The 24,891-nt window shown below is 38.1% G+C and overlaps 1 protein-coding gene across 1 annotated transcript in view; it reads left to right on the top strand.

Annotated features, from left to right (window-relative positions):
- The window catches only part of rbm26 (RNA binding motif protein 26), a 78,423-nt gene extending 56,952 nt beyond the window's left edge, over positions 1-21,471 (top strand). The window contains exons 19-24 of the mRNA XM_043692682.1: positions 4,488-4,655; positions 5,987-6,091; positions 8,407-8,610; positions 10,993-11,079; positions 16,847-16,960; positions 20,580-21,471. Of these exons, the coding sequence (XP_043548617.1) occupies positions 4,488-4,655; positions 5,987-6,091; positions 8,407-8,610; positions 10,993-11,079; positions 16,847-16,960; positions 20,580-20,669 (768 nt within the window). The 3' untranslated portion in view covers positions 20,670-21,471. The remainder of the gene's footprint in view (positions 1-4,487; positions 4,656-5,986; positions 6,092-8,406; positions 8,611-10,992; positions 11,080-16,846; positions 16,961-20,579) is intronic.
- Positions 21,472-24,891: the final 3,420 nt, after the last annotated feature.

Raw genomic sequence — 24,891 nt, 5'->3', positions numbered from 1 at the left:
GTTTAAATGTACGTAATGGGGCCCAGGACCTTCAAAGCTCTGTAAGGATTTGAATTTCCAGACTGCATTTCTCCAAGGTGATGTCATGAAGTCAGTATTTAGGTGACAATCAGACCTAAATGATGTTTGTGATGTATCTCAACAGTGGTTAGATATAGTGATTACATTAGCTGAATAGTTTGTGTGGTGCAGTGGTAATGTCTCTGCCTTTGAACCAGAAGACTATCTTTCCAGAGATGTTCCAAAATTGCATCTTATTCTCCACAACCACTGATGAAGGAGCAGCGCTCAGAAAGCTAGTGCTTCCAAATAAACTGATTGGACTATAACCTGGTGTTGTGATTTTTAACTTTGTACACCCCAGTCCAACACTGGCATCTCTAAATCAAGAATAACATTGCACTCTTAGAACATAAATTCCATTACCAAATCTTTACACCGTCTCCCAGCATACCAAGATCTGCTTCCAGTTATTTGGTTTCCTCTGCTATCATTAGACGGACAAAAGTCATTATATCAACTTGAACTGGGAAATCATCTGCATCCAGACCATTTTATAGTAAAGAGCGAAATCCTGAATGATATTTGGCGACTCTACTAGTCACTCATGTTTTAAATAGGTCACAGGCTTTGTATGACAGCTTTGTCATTGCGAAGCTTCTTGCTTTGCCATTACGATAATTTCTCGAAGTTGTTAGAGATTCTAGTGAGGTGAGGTTCTGTGTTGACCAATCTGTGGGAAAACTACTATGTCAGGCAGGCCCATTATAATGTCCAGTAAAATAAAATTTGACTTTGACTTTCTGGCACCCAAAGTTCAGACATAAAAGCTATTGTGTAAGTAGCAAGAGTGAATTCTAAGATGTACCAGGATAATATAAATTCCATTTCCTCCAAGGACATCAGGCACAAGAAGAAAAGAGGATGAAATTCAATTGAAGACTTTGTTGTTTAAGTATTTTTGATTTCTTATACTACTATGTGAATCAGATTGGGATAAGAATCCATTATTGATTTTTAAAAATAAATCTGAAGACTTGGTTCCTTTACCCTGTTAGAACAATACAATGTTTAAATACATGAGCATTTCAATCTAGTTGAGTGCAATTTTGTCAAAACTGATCACTTCTGTAGGTAATTGTGAGGCCCCTTATCACCTGTTTTGTTCGTTCTGCTAATACAACCTGATAAGAAATGTAGATAGCCTCCTGGTTCAAAGGCAAGACATTACCACTGCACCATACAAACCATTCAGCTAACGTATATCTAACCACTGTTGAGTTGCATCACTTAAACGTCATTTTGGTTTGATTCTCACCTAAATACTGACTTAATTACATCATCTTGGAAAAATGCAGTCTGGTAATGCAGTCTGGGCCCTATACTTACTTTTAAACCTTCCAATTTTAGGAGTAACTCGAGATGCAGAATCTAATGAGCAGATTCATCCAAGTTACAGATCCAATCCTTTATTTTCTCAACATTGGCTCACCAAACTCTGATGTAAAGATACAATAACAAAATGAATCTCATCCAAACTGCTTACTCAATGTACTACTCCATTATTGCCAACTAATTAAAATTATACAGTGGCTTCTTAAAATTTTAAGTAAACAGAATATGCAGACATCTGCTCAATCAGGAAATCTTGATTAGTCCAATCAATTGAAGTCCACAGGCAGCCCCTGCCTTTCGCATGGGTTCCATTCTCGAAACGATTAGCAAGTTGATTTGTACCGAAGTCAAAACACAATGCAGGACAATATAAAATAGGCATTCATAAGTACAGGGAACATTTGTACATCAGGTCTTTAAAATTACACCCCGTATAGGATCACATTTCATGAATTGAGAAGGTATAGGAGCAGAATTAGGTCATTCGGCCCATAGGTCAGTCTGCTCCACCGTTCAATCAGGACTGATAAATTTCTCAACCCCATTCTCTTTCCTTTTACTCGTAACTCTTGATACCCTTACTGATCAAGAACCTATCTATCTCTGTCTTAAATATACTCAATGACCCAGTCTTCATAGCCCTCTGTGGTAATGAGTTTCACAGATAACCACCTTCTGGCTGAAGTAATACCTCCTCATTTCAATTCTAAAGGGGCGTCCCTTCACTCTGAGGCTGTGCCCCGTGTCCTAGTCTCACCTACTAGTGGAAATACCTTCTCTACGTCCACTCCATTCCGGCGCCTCTGAGTTGTGTAAGTTTAAATTACATCTCTTCTCATTCTTTTAATTCACATCTAAACTTCTAAACTCCAGAGTCCTCAACTGCTTCTCAAATGATAAGCTCTTCATCCCCAGGATCATTCTTATAAACCACCTCCGGATCCATCCAGCACCACATTCTTCCTTAAGTATGGGGCCCAAAACTGCTTGCAATATGCTGAATGCAGTATGACCAGAGCCGTACGCATCCTCAGCAGTATGTCCTTGCTTTTAAAATCTAGCCCTCTTGAAATGAGTGTTAATATTGCATTTGCCTTCTTAACTTCCAACTGAACTTGCACATTAATCTGAAGAGATCCTGAACTAGGACTCCCAAGGCCCTTTTTGCTTCAGATTTCTGAAGGCATTGGCCATTTCGAAGAGGCCTTTGCCTCTATTCCTCCAACCAAAGTGCATAACCTCTCACACTTACTCACATTGTATTCCATCTGCCACTTCTTTGCTCTGTCTCCTAGCCTGTTCAAGTCTTTCTGCAGCCGCCTCCTTCCCCAAACACTGCCTGCCCCTCCAATTATCTTTGTTTCATCTGCAAACTTGGCAACAGTGCCCTCTATTCTTTTGTCTAGATCATGAATGCAGTACTTGAATCGTTGTGGTCCCAGTATGAAACCCTGCAGAACTCCACTCGTCACTGGCTGCCATCCTGAAAAAGACCTATTTATCCTTATTCTGTCTTCTGCTGGTCAGCCAATTCTCTATCCATGCCAGTACTTTGCCCCATGGACATCTTTTGCTGCCTCCTCTGCTGTATCTTGTCAGAGGGTTTCTGGAAATCCAAATAGATCATGTCCATTTGGTTTAAAAGCAGAAAGAACTGCAAATGTTGTAAATCAGAAACAAAGACAGACATTGCTGGAAAAGTTCAAGTCTGGCACCATCTGTGAAGAGAAATCAAAGCTAACGTTTTGGGTCCAGTGATCCTTCCTCAATTCCAGACCTGAAATGTTAACGTCCATTGGTTTCCTTTGTCTAACTTGGTTATTATTTCCTCAAGTAATTCTAACAGCTTTGTCAGGTGTTACCTCCCCGTGATGAAACTGTGCTGACTCAGCCTGTTTTACTCTGCAATCTCATCCTAAATAACGGACTCTAAAATTTGACCAATGACCAAGATTAGTCTAACTGGCCTAGTTTCTAGTCTTGTGTCTTCATCGTTTATTAAATGGGTGGTACATCAGCCATTTTCGAGTCTTCTGGGATCTTCCTTACTCCAGTGATTCCTGGAAGATGATCACCACTGCCTCCACAATCTTCTCAGCTATCTCCTTCAGAACTCTGTGTAGTTCAACTGGTCCATGTGATTTATCAACCTTGGCCCTTTCAACTTCCCTAGCACCTTCTCCTTCATGATGGTCACTACACTGACCTCTACCTCCTGATTCTCTTGAAGTGCAATAATGCTGCTAGTGTCTTCCACTTCCACACAATTGATGCAAGGGACTGATTCACAATTTCTTCGTCCCCCAATATTATGTCTCCAGGCTCAGTTTCCAATAGTCCAGTGCCAGTTCTTGGCTCTCTCTCACTTTTTTAGATATCTAAAAACAAAGCTCTTGCATTCTTCTGTCATATTACCAACTAGCTTATTATAATATTTCATCTTCTCCCTCTTATTGCTTTTTGAAAGATATGAAGATTCCAGTATTGGACTCGGCTGGACAAAGTCAAAAATCACACCACACCATGTTATAGTCTAACAGGTTATTTGAAACCACAAGCTTTGAGCCCCTGCTCCTTCCTCAGGCAGCTACTTCCTGAATGGTCCTGAATATCATTCATAAATAGAATGTGTATTCTTGGATATTTATATCCCAGCTTTGATCACCTTGTATCTGTGATGTCCCCAATATCTGCACTGTGAACTAACTTACCATGTTTAATGCACTTAATACAACATCCTCAGCCTTGCATTCACCACCCCTCTTCTCAAAGTTGTTCCTTATCTGCTGTACCTGAAGTGAGATTCCTGACCCTTTCCATACTCTTTGTCCTGTTACTTGATCTGGAAACTTTAATAACCTCTGCTGAGCCCTCTCCTGTTTAACTAGTTCCATAATTTTCCATGCAATTAAACCTACCTCCAACAGCTTGAGTTACGCAATTTGACAGGATGTGATTCACGTGGAGTCTATTCGTAAATGAGTGATCATAACTCTGGAAACTTCTGCAGCTTTTTTTTTTGAAAAAGTGTTTTGTCTGAGAAAGTTGAATCCAGGGTATTTGGTCATCTTACCTATTTGATCAATATTTAGATTTTGATATCAAAGCTGGAGAAAAACAAAAGGATGAAATCAGAAGACAAAACCGAAATTATGAAAACACTGCAAGCCTTAACCAAGAGTATAACCAAACTACAAGATGAACTTAAAACAAGTGGAACGGGCTCTCCAGCTCCAAAAACTGTGAAAACCAAAGCACAGGTATTGTATTTAATTGATGGCTTTCTGAATGTCCTGTCTTTAGATAGCAAATTTTGATTTCTAAAAATGAAATATCAACAGTTTACAAAGTTTAATGAGCTCTTTCTGATGTGTTAGGAGTTTAAAATTTTGATTTAAAATATAACAGTGTAATTGCAGGAGTGGGCCATTTGGCCTTTCCAGCCTACTCTTAGATTCAATAGAGTGAAGGCTGATCTCTGTGATGTCAGCTCCGTTTTCCTGTCTGCAGATCATAACCCTTGACTCTCTTGTCAATTAAAAAATCATGTAACTCTGTCTTGAGTACATTTTATTTAGCCTCCACTATTTTCTGGGCAAGAGAATTTTTTAAGGTAATTCTGAAGGAAAAAAAACTCATCTGAGTGTTAAGGAGGAGATGTCCTATTGATTAAATATGTTTTCTGGTTTAGTCTCCCCACAGGGGAAACATATTCCTGGTATCCACTTTATCCAGTCCTCAAGATCTTGTATGTTTCAAGAAGATTATCTCTCATTCTTATGAACTCAATGGACACAGACTTAATCTGTGAATTTATGTCACATAGTGAATTGAGTGAACTGTTTCAAAAGCTGTTGCATCCTTTCTTTAATATGGGGGTCAAAACTGTGACAAAGCACTCCAGGTCTGGTTTCACAAGCCCTGTACAAATGCAGTCAAACTTCTCTACCTTTATACTCATTTTTCTGAAGTAAATGACAGCATTACATTTGTCTTATTAATTATTTTTTCTACCTATGTACTAACTTTGTGTTTTATGCACCAATGACCATCTTGCTTCATTTAAATAATATATTGATTTTCTACCCTTTCTGCCACAACGTGCAGGTTCACATTAGCTCACATCATACTCCATCTGCCAACAATCTGCTCAGTCACTTAACCTGTCTATATCTATTTGTGCATTTTTTTGCAATCTATCGTCAACTTAATTTCCTATCTATCTTGGTGTTGTTGGTAAATTTAGTTGCTGTATATTTTTACCTCAGCCTCCTGCCCCCACAATCCAAACAATGACTCATCACAATATTCACTCCTTGTACACTTTCTCAGAAACCTGTAGAAAACCCACCAGAAACATTGTGTAGTTCTGCCCAATACTGAACCATCTTTTCTCACCAAAATGCCTACAAATAAAATAAATAACCAAAGTATAGTAAAAACAAAACTTCAGTCCTTGTTCACCTTTTTCTTCTGTTTTAATTCATTTGATACTTTATTTTGAATTCTGCATGCGTTAACAAGTGAGTTGTAGTTTTGCAGTTATATAGTTACTTGGATTGAAGCAAATTCTGAATATTCCTGCTACTAGATGCAAAGGGAACTGCTTGACACAGAGTTGGACTTGTACAAGAAAGTACAGGCTGGAGAAGATATCACTGGACTTCGGAAAAAGTACAATGAGCTTCAGCTAGAGGTAAAAATAATCGTAATTCAAAGGTATTAAGAAATTGCATGCATTTCTGTTCATGTACAGTATGTTCCCAACCAATTATACAGCTCAAACTTTATTAATTTGGATTGGAGTTGGCATTTCTCAGTCTGATTGTGATTCTTAAAAAATTAACCTTTAGGTTTTCTTTGAATAACACAATCACGCTTCCAGGTCGAGCTCATTTGCTTACTATTGATTGACATTTTGGGTAAATGTTCTCATGTATTTGGCAAAATGTCTGGTCAAAGGAATACTGTGAAAATTTACGTAGTTCTACATACACTTAATATTTTTATTACATGAAATAAGTATATGAAAGTTACAAGCCTCTGAAGCCAAGTTAAGGTTGCTAAGATGAGGCTTCACAATGTTGTGCTTAACATTTATCTACTTGCTTTGCTTGGTACAAAGTTGTTTGTTGCTGGTGTCCCTATCACCGTCTCAGCACCTTGAATCTGTATAAAAGTAAAAACTGAGGAAACTTGTGGCAATAACAGAGATTTACAGGAGATGGCAGCATTGTCTGCCAGTTTGAAATGATCATTAGAAAACCATGAAATACTTGATTTCTTTTTTCCTCTCTGGACTTGCTACAACTTGTAAACAGATGTAGTATGATTGTGCCAAACTGGTAGCGTTCTGAAATTTAACATCTGAACAGAATTTGGAAATGCTTGTGTCTCATTAGTGATGCGTAGACACAATCGAACTGCATCCTTTAACTGTCCAAATCTATTATTTGGAATTGATGTAGGTTGGACTGTTAATACAGCATTTAATTTTGCCACAAGTAATCTGAACAAATTGTGTTCTTCTGATTTGTCTATCTGTGCATGACTGTTGATAAACATTTCATTGAAATGTCAGGAAAGTGTTTTCCTTCCACAAAATGGTTGGCAAGGTATTTTTTCTAATTACCCACTTTGTGCAAAACTTGAGGCAAAATTGATATTAAATTATGTTGCAAAACATAGGATCTTGATCAGATGGGCCAGTGGGCTGAGAAGTGGCAGATGGAGTTTAATTTAGATAAGTGTGAGGTGCTGCATTTTGGGAAAGCAAATCTTAGTAGGACTTGTACACTTGATGGTAAGGTCCTAGGGAGTGTGGCTGAACAGAGAGATCTTGGAGAGCAGGTTCAGAGCTTCCTGAAAGTGGAGTCACAGGTAGATTGGATTGTGAAGAAGGTGTTTGGGATGCATTCCTTTATTGGTCAAAGTTTTGAGTACCGGAGTTGGGAAGTCATGTTGCAGCTGTACCGGACATTGGTTAGGCCATTTTTGGAATATTGTGTGCAGTTCTGATCTCCTTCCTATCTGAAGGATGTTGTGAATGTTGAAAGGGTTCAGAAAAGATTTATAAGGATGTTGCCAGGGTTGGAGGATTTGAGCTAGAGGGCAAGGTTGAATAGGCAGGGGCTGTTTTCCCTGGAGCGTCGGAGGCTGAAGGGTGACCTTATAGAGGTTTATTAAATCATGAGGGGCATGGATAGGATAAATAGACAAAGTCTTTTCCCTGGGGTGGGGAAGTCCAGAACTAGAGGGCATAGGTTTAGGGTGAAAGAAGGAAGATATAAAAGAGACCTACGGGGGCTACTTTTTCACGCAGAGGGTGGAATGAGCTGCCAGAAGAAGTCGTGGAGTCTAATATAATTGCAACATTTAAAAAGCATCTGGATGAGTATATGAATAGGAAGAGTTTGGAGGGATATGGGCCAGGTGCTGGCAGATGGGACTAAATTGCTTTGGGATATCTGGTCAGCATGGACGGGTTGGACTGAAGGGTCTGCTTCCGTGCTGTACGTCTCTCTGACTCTTCGTCAAATTTTGTGTATGCACCACTAAGTTCGGAGAAATAATGTAAGTGCAACGTTTCATTTTGTTGATATGAAAGATGAGTTTTTTCTGACACACTAGCTCAATAAATAGTAAGATTTTCTTGCAGCTCCAGGAAACCCCAGTTCTGAAACAAGAAATAAAATTGCATGTGAAACCCCAGTTCTGTTGAAGAATCACCAAACTTGAAACATTAACTCTCCCTTCTCCCCAAAGATGCTTCAGGACTGGCTGAGTTTCATCAGCAATTTGTGTTTTGATTTCAGATTTCCAGCATTTGCAGTTCTTTGTTTAATTTTACCCTGTGTTCAGTTGAACTCTTAGTAGTTCTGACATCTTTGAAGAGTTCTCTTGTTTACAAAACAGGATCTGAGTTTTTCCTACTGCACTTTGGTTTTCATAAACAACATTAAACTTGTTACATGTGTCTTATTATGTTATGTATTCGCATTCATGTTGCAGGCTGCCAAACGTGGGATCCTTTCCACAGTTCGTGGAAGAGGCCACCACTCCAGGGGACGAGGTGGACATCGAGGTCGCGGCAGAGGACATCGTGGACGAGGCCGCGGTGTACCTTTTCATTCAGTAGTGGACCATCGTCCAAAATCGTTGAATATATCTGGATTTTCAGAAAGTGACCAGGATGAAGTTCTGCCACATTTTGCAGTATGTACTTTTGGCATATCTGAAATTGGGCATGCAAAGTTCTTTGACGTGTCTCAGCACTTGATTTTTTTTCTAGCAACTTGAAAAGTGAAGTGTAAGGTAAAGATTATAAGCACTGACTGGTACAGCAAACAGTTAAAATGACAAGTGGCATTTAGCCTTTTGGCCTTAATTGCAAGGGGTTTCGAGGACAGGAATAGAGCAGCAGTCTTGCTATAGTTATATAGAGCTATGGTGAGAGAACACCTGGAATATTGTGTGTAGTTCTGATCTCTCAATATTTGAGGAATGATATACTTAGATTGGAGTTAGTAGAGCAAAGGTTCACTAAATTGATCACTGGGATCAGGGAGGCTGTCCCATGTTGAGAGACCGAGTAAGTACTCTAGTTTAGAAAAATCCAAGATTCTGATGGGCTTGATAGGATAGACGCTCAGAGATTTGTTTCTGCTGGTTAGGAAATCTAAAACATTGGTGCAGTGCCAGGGTAAGGGGTCAATCATTTTGGACTGTGGTTGGGAAACTACTCAGATGTCAATCTTTGGAATTCTCCACCATGGATGCTTCATTATTGAATACATTTAATGCTGGGTTAATGCATTTTTTGTGCTTGAGAGAATCAAGGGATATGTCGGAATTGGTGGGGAAATTGAGTTGAAGCTCAAGATACCCATGATTTCATTGAATGACATCAAGCTTGTGGGTTGTAGAGTTTATTCCTGCTCTTGCCACTCAGGGTAGTGCCTTAGATTTATGTCTGCCATCGGGTGTTGTCTCACAAGATGTTAATGTTGTATTAATTCCTCCTTCTACTCCCTTGGAGTAAAAAATGCATCTGGTGCATTCAAATCTCTTTGCTAGTTTGAAAACAACTGTTCGTATCAAGTACCAGGAAACATGTTAAACTAGATAGGTTGCCAAAGCTGTATTTTTTTTTTCAAACAACTCTTCTGTAAGGATCAAGATCTAAAGGGCATAGATTTAAAGTGATTTGGAAAATAAACAAATGCAATGGAGAAAATATTTTCTTTGAGGAGTTAGGTTCTGGAATATGTCGCCTGGATATTTGACGAAGGCAAGTTCAGTCAATGTATTCAACAAGGCTTTCAATTTTTGTGAATCGAGACCATGTAACGCTTGCACTGAAAAGACAGGAGAATGGCACCAAGTTGGTATTCATTCAGACTACCAGTGTGGTCACAATGAATGGAATGGCCTATTCCTCACTGGAACAATTCTGGTTCTAGAAGGCAGCTCACCACCACCTTAAGGGCAGCTAGAGGTTGGCAATGAATGCTGTTCCAGCCACTGGCACCCTCATTAAATTTTGCAAAAAGAATGTGGGTCCCAGAGGAGTACATCTGACTTCCCCCATGTTTGATTCACAGGATGCCTAATTTTAATCTCCAATTGGGAGATAAATAAATGAAGCCACAATGCTCTTTTGGGTAGTCTTTTTAGTTGATATTAGTGCTGTCGCACATAGTAAAAGTCATGAAGTGAGAGAACAGACAATCTTTTAAAGCAGAAGAAGCTGCATTGTCATAAAGATGGAAGAGAAATATGGAATTGATTTTTATTTTGATCCAGTGGAGGGAGTTGATATGATAGACGAGTGGCCTGCAATGCATTAAATTTGTTGGGTCCGATTGAAAGCAGTCAAAAGGAATCCTTCCTTGTGTGATTTCGCTCTCAGTTGCCTGGCCCCATGTTTTAGAATTCATTTCTTCAATCTCTCATAGTTTTTTTTTCCTGGCCTTGCTTTAAAACTGTCCTCTAAAATCTACCACTTGGACTAAGATTTTATTCCATCTGTCCTAACATATCCTTCTGTGATTCACTGTCAAATTTTGCTTGATATTGCTCTTTTGAAGTACCTTGGAGCTTTAGACTATTTTCAAGTGCTAAATAAATTTATCTGTCATCGTGGGAACCTTCTGTGTCACTTTGACAATTTAAACATTTATGAGAAGCTGCTGTCTGTTAAGATTTTCTTTTCAGAATTTCTACTGAATTTTGCATCCTCCAGTCAACTGCATTGCTGCCCACCATTTCTGGTGGGTGATTTCTGTATTCTAGAAACCAGTGCTTGCCAGAAAGTCCAGTGTAGAGAAATTTGTGTGTGTGTCTTATATATGTCTGCACTGAAACATGTCACTATTGCATTGGGTGTACTAATTAGAGTTTTGTTTCTTTTTTTTTAAAGTTGTGTTACTTTAAAATCTTATTCAAGTGCAATGTTAAACTGCATGTTGGTATTATTTCTCAGTGAATATGTTTCCTTATTTTGTTACCTTGAAAAAATAGGCTGAAAATGTGACTATAAAATCCAGTGTTTGAATTTTTAATAGTTAAAAGACTTTATTTTATTCCTCTTTTAAGCAATTTGGTGAAATTGAGGATTGTCAGATTGATGACTGCACTCGTCATGCAGTTATTACTTACAAGACAAGGGCAGAAGCAGAAGCTGTAAGTAAATGATATTTCATAATGCAAATATAAGATTACTTAGAGTATGGAAGTGAACTCCAAAATTTTTAAATGGATCACTCATTATGAATGAGATCTCAGACAGTGAAGGCACTTCCATGACAATTTAGTGAATTTATTCAGTTTCAGTGTTACTTAACCTCCCGAGCATTGTGTAGTTTATCATTTGTGATCGTTGATAGCCATGAAACTTGTGTATGGTAGTAAACTATCATTTTAGTTTAGAAAAGATGGTGGAAATTATCAATTTGATGTGTTCACTTAGGTTCTTCAGAATCTATTGAATGGCTGATGTGTGTATATGTGAACATTTTTATCAGCAAGGTATGAGTGTTTCTCTGATATAGCGGAGAGTGACTTTTTATTTTTGGCATAGCTCAGATTAGTATATGGGTGATTTCTTGAGTTTTTGCATATCAATTATTTACCGCTCCATATGTAGTGCTTTATTGTTCAGTTGTGTTGTGATAGAGATATGCCAGCTTTGCTGAACGAAGTTGATTCATAATCTTCTCGGTGTGGTCTGAAGAATGCATAGCTGCATGCACAGCTGGACCTCATCAAATTTATTCCAAACTTAAATTTGAAAATTCAAAATTTGTACCTGGGGAGTGTGATATTGCACCATGTCATGTAAAAATGTCATTAAAGATGTACATGTTTCTACATTTCTCACATTAGTCTTTATTGCATGATAAATCATGTGACTATACTAGCAGTGCTGTATGCTGCTAATGTGTTAACACTCATTTGTTTGGCTTTTGTTTTAACTTAAGATTTTGTTTTTCACTCGTTCAAATTAATATTTTTACTCAAAATTTTAAACGTTTATTTATTGCTCTCTTTTCTAGTTGCAGTAAAATACCTCAAAAATATAGTTTCAGGCTTATGTGAACTGATCTTGTAAATGTAGTCAGTATTCAGCTTCCTTATTGGATGAAGGAAGCACCAGTTTATTTTACATGCTGCAAGCATAACTCAGGTGGCATTCAATGTATTCACTAAATTTTGTGCATTAGCTTAATTTGACATGTGGTCTTTTGCAAATTGGTTAAGTTTATTCTGATGTATCAATCTGCGAGGAGAGTGGAGGGCAAGCTTTTTAAAAATTCCTCTGCTTGATTAATTCAGTTTGTTCTCCATATTAGTGTCACTTATTCTGAAAATGTGTTCATAACAGACACTCACCTGCATTTAAAAAAAAAGGAGTGTAATTTTTCAGTGAATTAAACCACATTTCTGGTACCATCTTTAATGGCTTTAAAATTTTCTCCAGCTGGAAACTGGGAAAATTGAAAGCGTTATTTCCAGCTCTTGCTGTGAAGTAAATTTATGACTGATTCCATTGATCCATCCGCCCACACTCTGATTACATTGGACTGTGCAGAGCCTTGGCAACCTGTATGCATGTAGCTGATTCTCCGTTTTGTACACTATACTCTACAAAGCTGAACTGCACTAGTGATATAAATGCTGTGGCTACAAGAGCAGACAGAGACTCTGAAGGCTGCAGCAAGTAACTCCTTTGCTAGCCTCAAAGCCTGTCCACTATCTACAAGGCACAATCAAGTGTATGATGGAATACTCCCCACTTGTCTGGACTCGCAGCTCTAACAGCACTCAAGAAGTTTGATACCATCCTGGACAAAGCTGTCAACTTGATTGGCACCACATTGACCAATATTCGGTCCTACCACTGCTGATGTTCAGTTGCAGCAGTAAATGGCACCTACAAGTAAATGTTTAGTTCAGAAGGCTGTGAAATATTGACTGCAAAGAAAAAAGGCATTCACGTTATCAGTAATGTTACAACATCAGCCTTACCAGCACAAAAATATTTCATCCCCACTTCTGAAGCAGGACATCTAATCTGTTTGCTTCCCATTTAGTTACCCTGGTGAAATTTCACTAAACATATGTGCTTGTGACCTTCAAGAGGAGAATGAAATCAATTTATTTTCGGGGTGGAGGAGGAGTGGACATGTTCTTTTCAAAAGGTTTCCCAAAATTAAGCCTGTTTTAATTCTGTTATAATTTAATTTTAAAACTGCCGAAAAAACTATTAAAACTATTAATTAAATTATTCTATTCACATGTTTCGTCCATTTTAATTTTTTTGTGTTGAATCCATTTTTAGCAGAATTAAATCTTCAGCAGTTCACACTCCAATGTGTCAAGAAAAATATTCTGCCATAAAATGCATAATGAAAATGTTAGCAGAATATACTGGTTCATGGAAGATTTTACTTTTTTGGTGAAATGCAAATATAATCTAACCGGTACAGTAAACTTTGTTTTAACTGGCACTCTTGATAAGCTAGCAAAAATTATATACCTGAAATACCGGAAATTTACTCCTATCTCTACGATGTCCGAGTAATCAGTTGAGGATGCAAAGGCTCTCTGCTAAGTTTTATTTAAGGCCAAGTTGCATTATTATTGGAACGATTTATGCTGTAAATAAACAGTGATGTGCATATCCCCTGCATTACTTAGTGTATGTTTTAAATTGATTATGAGGACGACTTGATCAACCAGAATATTTGATCAACTGGTACACTCCTTTCCCAGAGGTGCCGGTTAATAAAAAGCTTGCTTTGCGTGCACAAATGCATTAAATTCATGATAAAAGCTTAAATTTGCACCCGAACGAGTGTTTGCACCTAAGGTGAAAACTCTATCCTGAAGTATCCATCTTTGAACTTGTGCTAAGCTGTGACTGCAGTGGCAAATGACCAAGAGGTTGAAGTGGGGCAAATACTTATAACAATTGACTGGAACCTTATCCTAAGCTCAAGAACAGCACTTCACCTTGCTAAAAGACACTTAACGTTCTCGTTTATCAACTTCAGACATTGGTCACACTTCCCATTTTGTTTCAGACAGCCGGTATTGGTAATATAGGATGAGTGCACTGCTATTTTCAGCATTTGAGGGAAGATTTTCCCCTGATACAGTTGTGGGTAGGGTTTTCTTCTTAGTGGATTTTCATGCCTTATATTATCTTTTCAATTCTCCCTCCCCCCAGCTTCAGAAGGTAATTCTTTTCCTAGCTGCATGATTTGTTTTGTATTGTAACTACTTGCACATCCTCTGCATCTTGAATAATAATTTAGTACTCTAATTTCTCTTTTATCAGGCCATTATCACTTCTGCCATTAATCATCTCCTGTTCTGTACTTAATCACAGACTGTTTTTTCCTCCTACTTCTTTTTCCCTGTATCTATTCCTCCTTGCAAGTTATTCATTTTGCAGATCAAAGGAGTAATCCCTGTCCTGAAACAATAAAATTACCTTTCTTCCTCCATAATGGTTGCATTTTGCATTTTTTCCTCTTCTTTTTCTCTGCTAGCCTTACAAATTTTGATTTGTACTTAGACACCCTTACAAGTTTTAGTCTTCAAATAGCAAGCAAGAATAAAGTCATGATTTTAAAGAAATATTTTACCCATGTGCATATTTTGAGGTTTGTTTTACCACATCAATAAATTGTTAAGTATGATTTCTTGAACTGGTTCCTTTGTACTAGTTTTAAAGTATAGTTTTACTTCCAGCAGGTGTAGATATTTTTTCGTAAATCTATTCAGGGATGTTATTACACATCTCTGGAGCAGATCAGACTTGAACCTGGGTCTCCCACCTCAGAGGTAGGGACATTACCACAGTGTCACAAGAGCCCTCAACATCCAATATATTTGACTTTAATTTGTATATGTTCGTATTTAAGTCCAGGTAGAGAGAACACGCAAGGCTAAGAAAATAACTTCTGGAATCTGAAGAACTCGCAGCATCAAGATACTGAGTTATGTTTAGACAAACTTTTCGAATTTCCTGCGTGCCGATCTCCTCTAGTTGAATTAATGCATGTATCTCAGTCTCTGCTCAGAACTAGTTTCTTATCCCTGAGGAATACACACAATGTTTCCTGTTTGGTTTTGACACTATAGGGCTAGTAGGGATGATAATAAATGCTTGTTCAGCCAGTAACACCATATCCCATGAGTGAATTTTAAAAAACAAAAAATTTTACAGCTACATAATACTAGCTATTGACTAACAAATGTGCGATCGCTTTTTAATTCTTAATGGTTTTGTTGCTGTTCTACCCGGGACATTCTTTAAAATTCATTCATGGGATGTGGGTATCGTTGGCTAAGCTGGCATTTGCCGCTCATCACTAATTGCTCAGAGACAAGTTAAGAGCCAATCATATTGCTGTGGGTCTGGAGTCACGTCTAGGCGAGATGAGATAAGGATGGCAGTTTCCTCCCTGAAAGGACATTAGCAAAAAGATGGGTTTTTCAACAATCAACAACCACTTTCGTGGTAATCATTCAGTTCTTCATTCCAGATGTTTATTGATTTCAATTCAATCAACTGCGGTAGCAGGATTTGAACCCTGGTCCCTGTAATGTTACTTGGGTCTCTAGATGAACAGTTTAGCAATAATACCACTGGACCATTGCACCCTCCCCCCAAAAATATAAGTGGATAAACTACAATTTCTAGCCAAATATTACTGAACAGAATTGCAAATTTACCAGAGTTAGGTATGTTGATTACCACAAAGATAAAGATAGGATGTTTCCAACTTTTCGATAATCTTTCTGCTTTCTGTTATAAACAGTTCAATATTTTTGTTTCCTTCAGTGGATCCCTCTCTGTATCTGCGTAACTCACTGGATGAAGGAAGTGCACTTTTTGTCTCTCCGAAATTTCTCATTCATGTAACACGTTTTGGTCAAAAAAAATCTAGATGTCCTTTGTAAATGTTAAAGTGAGTTTCCAAAAAACAAAATAGAATGCCTTTGCGTGCTTCGTATAGCATTTAACTTGTCAACTGTTTTGTCTGAGAACCTTTTGTCAGCATGGAGTTTTAGTGGCAAGCTAATTATACTTGCATCCGAATACTCCAGATGGTTTGAGTTTTAAACAATTTATTATAATTTTGTATTATACAGTATGCTTTGCATACCATTTAGTAAGGCTGAAAAGTAAGAGGCTGGAAAAACACAGCAAGCCAGACAGCATCAGGAGGTGGAGAAGTCAATGTTTTGGGTGTAACCCTTCTTCAGGACTGGGGGTGGGTGTAAGGGAAGCTGCAGATAGGTTGGTGGGGGGGGAGAAAGGCATGGTGGAGAGGTACAGCCTGGTTGGTCAGTTGGAGAAATGAATCTGGTTGGTAGATGGAAGAAAGAGTCGATCAGAGGAGGGGGAGGGGCTCAAAAGTGAGCATGGGGTGGGAAGTGAAGTTATTTGAAATTGGAGAACTCTTTGTTGAAGCTGTAAGCTGCCCAGGCAGAAGATATGAGGTGTTGTTCCTCCAATTTGTGGTCTGATTCTCTGTGGCAATGGAGGTGGCTGAGGATGGACATGTCAGGAAGGAGCATCGCCTGGAAAACTCGACATTGAGTTCTGCAGTCCCCCAATTCCCCCCTCCCACATTTCTGCAGCTCCCCTTAGACCCACCTCCAGTCCTGAATAAGGGTTACATCCACCTCTTGATGCTGCCTGGTTTTCTGTGTTCTTCCAGCCTCTTGCTTGCCTACCTTGAATTCCAGCATCTGCATTTTTTTTCTCTCTAATTTCGTAAGGCTGTCCTCGTTTTTGATATTTTGGAGACCCTGATTAATTGATTATTCCATGAATTTGTTATATGAGTTGTGTAATTGAAATTATTCATCATGCTTTGTGAAGTAGTTTTTGTTGAGGGTATCATTTTTCTCTGTTCAATTTGGATTTTAGGCTGCTTTACATGGAATTCGCTTCAAAGGGCAGGACCTTCAACTTGCTTGGTTTAAGCCTGGAGCTGCCACTGCAACTGCTGAACCTGAGGATGTGGAGGCAGAGGAAGAGGAGGTACATCTTGTATTAGAATAATTCACATTTGGAGACAATGTTATGAATTTGCTATTGATTACCTTTAGTGAGGATCAACTGCAAATAGAATTCTGGATAGCTCCAAATGACAGTCTTTCCACATCAGCCCATTTTTACAAAAGAAGCGAGTTCTTCATTTCTGAGGGGAGATTCTGCTCAGAGCCTTATTCCATTCTGATGGTTCATTCATAGCGCATTGGACCTGATCCTTGGAAGTGAAGTAGGCTAAGTGGATCAAGTGTCATTGGGGAAACATTTAGAAGACAGTGATCATTGTATCACAAAGGTCATGGTGGAATTGGGAAATTTACACGACGAGTACTCCAGTCTAATTGACTTCCCTCGTTATGACTACTCTATGATGTTGGCATTTCAATGTAATTTTCCTGCTAATTTGTCCTTCTACATCCTTTACACTGTTGGTAATCTATAGTCTACATGGAGAAATGTATTTGCACCCTTTTTATTCCAAATTGATTGTGTCCTTAGGCCTCTGAGACATTTTACTTGGGCTGAAAATGGCAAGTAAAATTTGTGTCTCACAAATAACCATCACCGCTAAGACACAATCTAACCACCAATCCATGGCATTCAGTGACATTAGCATCATTGAATCTGCCACTGTGAACGTCCTGGGTAGGGTTAGCATTGACCAGAAACCAAACTGCACTTGCCATCTGACTGCAGTGGCTGTAAGAGGAGGTCAGAGGCTAAGAATGGTGCAGTGAGTAACTGAAGGAGCAGCACTTTGAAAGCTTGTGCTTTCAAATAAACCTGTTTGACTATAACTTGATGTTGTGATTTTTAACTTTGTCCACCCCCATCCAACACTGGCTCCTCCACATCATAAATATTTTGTGACAGCCATCATCTTACCATAAGGTCTAGGTGCAGAAGCCCATTGAGTCTGCTTCACCACTCAGTTAAATCATGGCTGATTTCCAAGTTCTGAAATCCACTTTACTCCAAGATTCCTTTGCTGATTAAAAACTTGTCTATCTCAGCCTTGAATATATTTAATGATCTAACGTGAACAACCTTCTCTGGTTCTAAAACAAATTTCCACAAAGTCCCCCTTCACTGAATATCTCTACATCCACTACAATTAAACTTCATGTTATTTTTCAGTATGTTACCACTTGCGTTCTGTCTTCCTTAAGTAATGATCTCAATGCGCAGGTTTTACATCTGCATCCTTCGACGTTTTATTCATTTTGTCCTCTGGCTGTCTAATCTGTCAAGCTTTCAGTCATCTTTCCCAAAGCATCGTCACAGTTCAATGTCTACTATTTGTTTTTCCCCTCTGCCACTACATCAGGATTTTTTTTTCCCTGCTTCACTATTCAAGTATTTACCATGTGCTGGCACAACTGTTTTGTTTAATTTTTTCCACCCCTCCCACCTTTGTCACATATGTGCATGACCCTCTGCTGTCATCTGCTGATGAGTGAATAAGGGGCAAGACAAGTTGAAAGACAATCACAGTAGGGAAATACGATCTTGGAGAAACTTGGAAAAAGAGTGACAAAGAGCTCAGCAGTTGTTTTCATTTATGAAGCAAATCAAATGAAGCAAATCTCTAGCACAGTAAAATTTATAAACATGTTTGAACAGGACTACTATCAATAAAAAAAAATTGCCCTTCAGAAGGAGATATTAGAGCAGCCAAACAAAAGTTTGATTGGAGAGCCAGGAGTTAAAGAGCACCATAACCAAGGACAGAAGGCATAGATACGAAAGGTTCAAAATATTCGAAGCATTCGAAAGGAGGATAAAAGGGAAGACAGAAGTCTAGTGAGGCAGGCAAAGGACCAATTTGAGCTTGTATTTGTATTTTGGACTGAGTGTAGCAATTCCTGGCTGCCACGCAGAGTGACGTCAGCACTGTCGGTTTAATTTCCATGCAGGCTGAGGTTACCATGAAGGACTCTCCTTCTCAACCGCTTTCCTTGCATGAGGCATGATGAGCCTCAGGTTAAGCCGCTACCAGTCATTTCTCTTTAATAAGAGGGCATTGCTGTGGTCCAGGCGGACTTTGGTGATTTTTATTATTTGTCCATGAGTTTTCTGCAGCCTTTAATGTATTTGGCTATGTCACATCTTGTAGTGTTTGTACTCCATTTTCTGACTCAGTGGGGCTACCCTCACTTGGTTCCACTCTTAACTTGTCTGACAATTTGCAGACTGTCGAGATCAATTTTCTTTTTCTACTGTCATTATTGGAAGGTTCATGCTTGCCACCTCGCCATTCCCCGTCACACATTGTCCCTAGGCAGTATCATCTATAGATGTAGAATCAATTTCCACATGCCTCAATGACATTCACTTGTATTCTCCTTCGTTTCTCAATCAGTACATTGTTGTGAAACTGTTGTCATGTTTGACTCTGACCTCGAGGGAGTTTTCCTTTTGAATCACCAATTAGCTCGGGTTTTGCTAGTGTCATGTGGCATTGATTATTACCTTTATGTTGCTAGCTGTTGTCAGTTTAACAATATGCCACCTTTTAGATTGTTTCCTCTTGTTTTAATTCACATGGCCCATAAGGATCCAAGAATGCAATTCATGTGTTTTCATTAACTAACATTTACCATAATATCAAATTAGCTAAAAACCTTTTTCCACTTAAAATGGGGTTTTGCCATTTAACAATTTTAATTTCAGGAAGAACAAAAGCAATTTTTAGAGACGGTTTTGCTGATAGCTTTTAAATTAAATTAGCAATCACATTATGATCTTTGCAAAGAAAATCTATTGCATCAAGTAGACTGAGCAGGCTTCAGACTTCCAACAAATTCTATATTAACAAACCACTTGTTTTTTGCAGGATCTAATTGAAATGTCAACCATCTGTCAGATGGTTCAATATTTGGCCATATTCCTTTTAAATGAAGCAAGCATAACCTTTGCAAAACACAGTACTGTTGCACAAGATAATGAATTATTTAAAAAATCTTTGAATCAGAGTGCAGACAATTACTTCAATTTCGTATGAGCTTGTGTGTTTAATGTAGTTGTGTGCCTGGCATAAGAACTGTTCGACATTTTCCTTATTCATTCACGGAATGTGGTCATCTCTGGGTAGGCCAGCACTTGTTACCCATCCCTAATTAGCCAGAGGGCAATTAAGAGTCAACCACATTTGCATTGTTTTGTGAACCAACGCTCCTAGTCGGTAATAAAGGCAACAAGTTGGCAAACTGTGGTATTTGATTTCATGTGCAGGTCGGTTTTCATTGCCTTTGTTGCTTTGAAAATTAAATGCCACCAATATCTCATTTGGTGAAGCACCAATGCCTCACAGATTTTTTTAGTTATCAGGTGGGAATTCATACACTTGTGGAGTTCAAGATTTTGACCCAGGAGCAACTACTTGTATCAAGTCAGTATGGTTTGATATTTTGAGGGAAACTTTGAAGAGATTGTAAATAAAAGATTCTCTGCATACTCGTGGCATGTGTTCCCCATTGGAGAACTGAACAAAGTCACAATGTAAATGAATTATATCACACATTTATTTCAGTTATTGTCCAAGTTCATTGGTATGTACTGCTTCTAAGCGAGTTCACTTTATTTTAATGAAAGAATTTCTGCTTAGTTTCAGGAAGACTCTTTGATTGATGACTTATTGCTCCAAGATGATGATGACGAAGAGGATGATAATGAACCACGTTCATGGCGAAGATGATCAAAGAACGACCAATGTTTACTTACAAAAAGCTATGCTGTCTGCATTCTAAATCATAATGTGATTTTTTTAAGAAGAAAAACTAATGTACTAAAGATTGTAGTGAATTACCTGTAATAGTTCAGAAGCACTGTTTGGAGTAGAGCGTTAGCAACTCATTACAGAGCTACTGTACCCATTTGGAAGAAGTGAAATGAAATTACGGCTTTAGTTGCAGCAGAAAGCATGTATGTAATTCATTTTTTTAAAATTCATTTTGTGAAACTTGGTATACAAATGTTCATTGAACTTGGCCTAACAGAGATACCAAGACTTTAAATGTAATTTACTGATTTGGTCATATGATCTGACCAAACTAAGAACATTTCAATGTAACTATTATAATTGGTTCCATGTTGTTATGGAATGAAAGTTGACATTGAATCTCTACGGATGTTTTGAAAAACTGAGACATTCTAAGCTTTGTGATAAAGCAGAGAATTTGGGAAGTACTGAAAAGTGCTCTTGTTTGTTAAAAGTTATGTATACCTTTATTTTGCATAGTTTGTTTTAGGCTTTACTATGTATTAGCCTTGGTTTTCTTCTGTTGGATTTGTGTATGTATTTTACTTGAGGGTTGATTTTAAACATTCATTGTACAACAGCTCTGTCAAAAGTCATTTTGACTTCTGACACATGTTTAAAAAAAAATAAAGAAGTGGAATGGTCTAATATATATAAAAAAGAAAAAAAAGTATGTAATATAAAAGAGAATTGGTTACATGTAAAAACACAGGCAGACCATTCCAAATCCCCACCAAAATCAGTCACAAAAGAGCTTTAACCAAGTCTGCATTTCCATTAACTTAAAAGTTTCCTTTGCAGCAAAGGGGCAATGGTAAGTACAATTCTACTCCATTATGCACATTGTTTTTGATGTTTTGTGGAGCTTTTAAGTGTTACAGGATTTGGCTAACTTTGCTATTCAGTCAGCAGCTGAATTTTTGACGTTTATGCCACTTGAGTAGCAATGAGTGTCAATGATTCAGGTTAATAAACCGAATGGGAGAGTCCTGCTGTAATATCTCAATAAAATTATCACTTTTTTTTTTAAATATTGGGGCAACTTTTGGATTTCTTAATTTCAATTTATAAGTTGTTTCACTTGGTTTACTGTGTAGCTACCTGCTGCAGTGAATGGGTTTTCACTTAGTATGATGGCACTCATGTCTTGCCTCTGTAAATATTTCCAAGAAAGAGAATCATTGAATCTCTACAATACACAAAGAGGCCATTTGACCCATTGAATTTGCACTGAACCTCTAAAGAGCATCCCAACCAGACCCAACCCCCTGTTCCTATCCCCATTAACCCCGCATGTGATTTTTACCATTGCTAACTGCACATCCATGGACAATTTTTAAGCATGGCTAATCCACCTAACTTGTATGCATTTGGACTGTGGGAGGAAACTGGACCATCTGGTGGAAACGGAGCATGTGCAGTCGCCTAGGGCTGGAATTGAACCCAGGTCCCTGGCATTGTGAGGCTGTAGTGCTTACCACTGTGCCACAGACATTAAGCTTGCATTTTTAAAATTCCTATTTAAGAGATGCTGGCTCAAATGTGAGATGTGTCATGTGATCTAGGAAGCATATACAACAGAAGTATAAAATATTGAAAATACCCAGCAGATTTTGGCAGAAAGTGGTTTTTAAAAGCATTATATCGGGCCGTTGAAGGGGAAGAATGCTGTCTACTGGTGATCCTGCCATAAATATGGATAGAAACACAAAAAAAGTATAGTTAGTTATTTTGTATATTATTGTAGTCTTGTCACTGTTACTGTTTAGGAGACCCTGATTATGTATGCACTTTGTGACGAAAGGATGTATCCAATTGGCTGGGTTGGGGAAATTATAACCTATTTCCAATATCCATGCTTTATTTCATTGACTTCCCACTCTGCATGTTTTATTGATGACTGCTTTGTTCTGCCGCTCAAACTTCACAACCATTATTTGTCTCTATCCATTGGATAATTCTTGTCTATATCCAGGAGTGTTGGGACCTACTTCTTACTGAGGACCCTTTACACTTAGGTATTTGTTACATTTTACCACAATGAACGGCATTCAAAATCAAGTGTTACATGAAGAGGTTATCTGCACCTTGAAATAACCGATTTACTGTACATGGACAGTAATTGCAATAGATCTTTAAATGGATTTTGAGACAGTAAACTGTCTCAGCTGTTATTGGTAAGGTATATTGCATTGGTCTGACTTTTCCAATCTGCAAAAATTGTTTTGCTGATCTAATCAGTGCAGCTGAGCAAAGATTTAAAAAAAAAAGTCATACAGTTGTGATCAAAAAAAGTGCATGCTTGAAACCACAAATGACTATACTTGCTACTAACTTGCAGTCAATTGCATGGTGGCCTACAAACATTTTTGAGTACATGAAAGGGGCTCAGGAACTAAGGAAGAGCAACAACTAATTTCTCAGAATGTGAACATTGCAAGCAAGACCTCAATTTTATTGCTGATCCATAGTTGCATTTGAGCAGGTGCTGGTGAACTTCTTTGGATAACTGACCTTTCAAAGAGCAGTTAAGAGTGAATCATGTCACTATGCTTCTGGTGTTGCATGTAGGCTAGAGTAGGTAAGGGCAACAGGAGCACGGACAGCTTTCATTCTGATGCTGTCTGTGAGGTTTCTCTTTGCCGTTTATGTTTCATTATAAGAGTACTAAAATTGTCTGTTCTCGGGTATTTTCTTACTTTGAAAAAAGTTGAGTAAAGATGTGTGAAGCGATACAACGACAGGAGGAAACCTTTTGCTATATTTTTATTAAGCGCAGTGGGAAACTGAGAATAGAAAGAGCTGTTCTGGTTTAAACTGACTTGGCCATTTTTAGAGGGTGAAGCATCATAAAGGTTTGGAAAGCGGCCAGTGGTGACATGAATTTATTCAATGCACAGTTGATAGCCATGAACCAACAATATTCTAATATAGGTCTACAGTCTGTGCTGCAGAGTTGAGTTCTATCACTTTTCTTGAGAGAAAAAATAAGTTTGACGTTTCAGTTCTTAGTATCCAGTGATTGCTGTCAGAAATGCTAAGAAAATGTTTGTGAATTTCAGGGAAGTAATTGGAGTTAAAACATTGGTCTGTCCTGGCATATAGATACTTATGCAATGATGCTTGATCCAGTGAGGACTTGTGTAAAATAATGTTATTTTGGTCTCTGTACAATGAGTTGTGTATTGTTTCTGCAATGAGTCCAAGAATTAGTGTACTGTAAAGTTGCTAGAAATTAAGGAAAGTGACCAGTTGGCATAAGTAGGCTGGCACTGGATATTAGAAGAGATCACCTTTCCCTTTTTGTGCCCATTCTATTGTTTGTTGTTTATCTCAGACTCTTTTTGATTCTGTTACTAAGAATCTTTTGTCTTTTCTTAATTTAGGCATCAATTCTTGTCCTTCCCCTCTGCTACTTCCCTCCCATCCTGAATCCAAACACGCCTCCAATAATTCCACAGCAGTCAGTTTGAAGATACTCCTATTTCTTTTGTACAAGGAGAACTAAGGTAGTTTTTGTTTTACGGAATGTGTCAACTATTGAATTTTTTTGTGCATTGTCCCCGTTCAGAAGTGTATGTACAAACATGAGTTGTGTCTGTTTTTCTTTATTTTTGCAGATGTATTTCATGCTTCAAGAAATTTAGATGTAGTGTTCAGATGGTGACAGAAATCTGAAACTGAACACCAAGGCTAACTTCTCTCAAGGATAGGTAAGATTTACATGTACTAAAATTAATAAATTTATTTGGTTTTCTTCATGAGTTAGTATGATTGAAACAGTTTCTCCTCCATGGATGTTTATTCTTTGTTCTAATTGGAATTAGTTTAATACTTAATGCACAATAGCACTGTCCAAATTTATGATGATAGAGTTCTTTCAGAACTTGACTAATATGGATGATGTCAAGGTTGCTTTCGAATTTTGATCTCAGTTAAAAGTCACTATCATCGGACCCTTACATGCACTTAGCCTTCGCCTGAGTTTTCTGCATTGTGGTCTTGCTTGTCCTCAAAGATAGGTATAATATCCCCAATCCTCATAAAAATATTTTTGTCCTTTAGAAATGTGTAATACAAAGTGGTATATAATTGATGTAGTTCAAGTAGGGTTGAAAAGTGTCGTGCTGGAAAAGCATTAAGTCAGGCGGCATCCAGG

This window comes from Chiloscyllium plagiosum, chromosome 6 (genome assembly GCF_004010195.1).
Source record: "Chiloscyllium plagiosum isolate BGI_BamShark_2017 chromosome 6, ASM401019v2, whole genome shotgun sequence".
Classification (NCBI taxonomy): Eukaryota; Metazoa; Chordata; class Chondrichthyes; order Orectolobiformes; family Hemiscylliidae; genus Chiloscyllium; species Chiloscyllium plagiosum.
The sequence above is the reverse complement of the archived record's forward strand: the minus strand, read 5'-3'. Positions and strand labels throughout refer to the sequence as shown.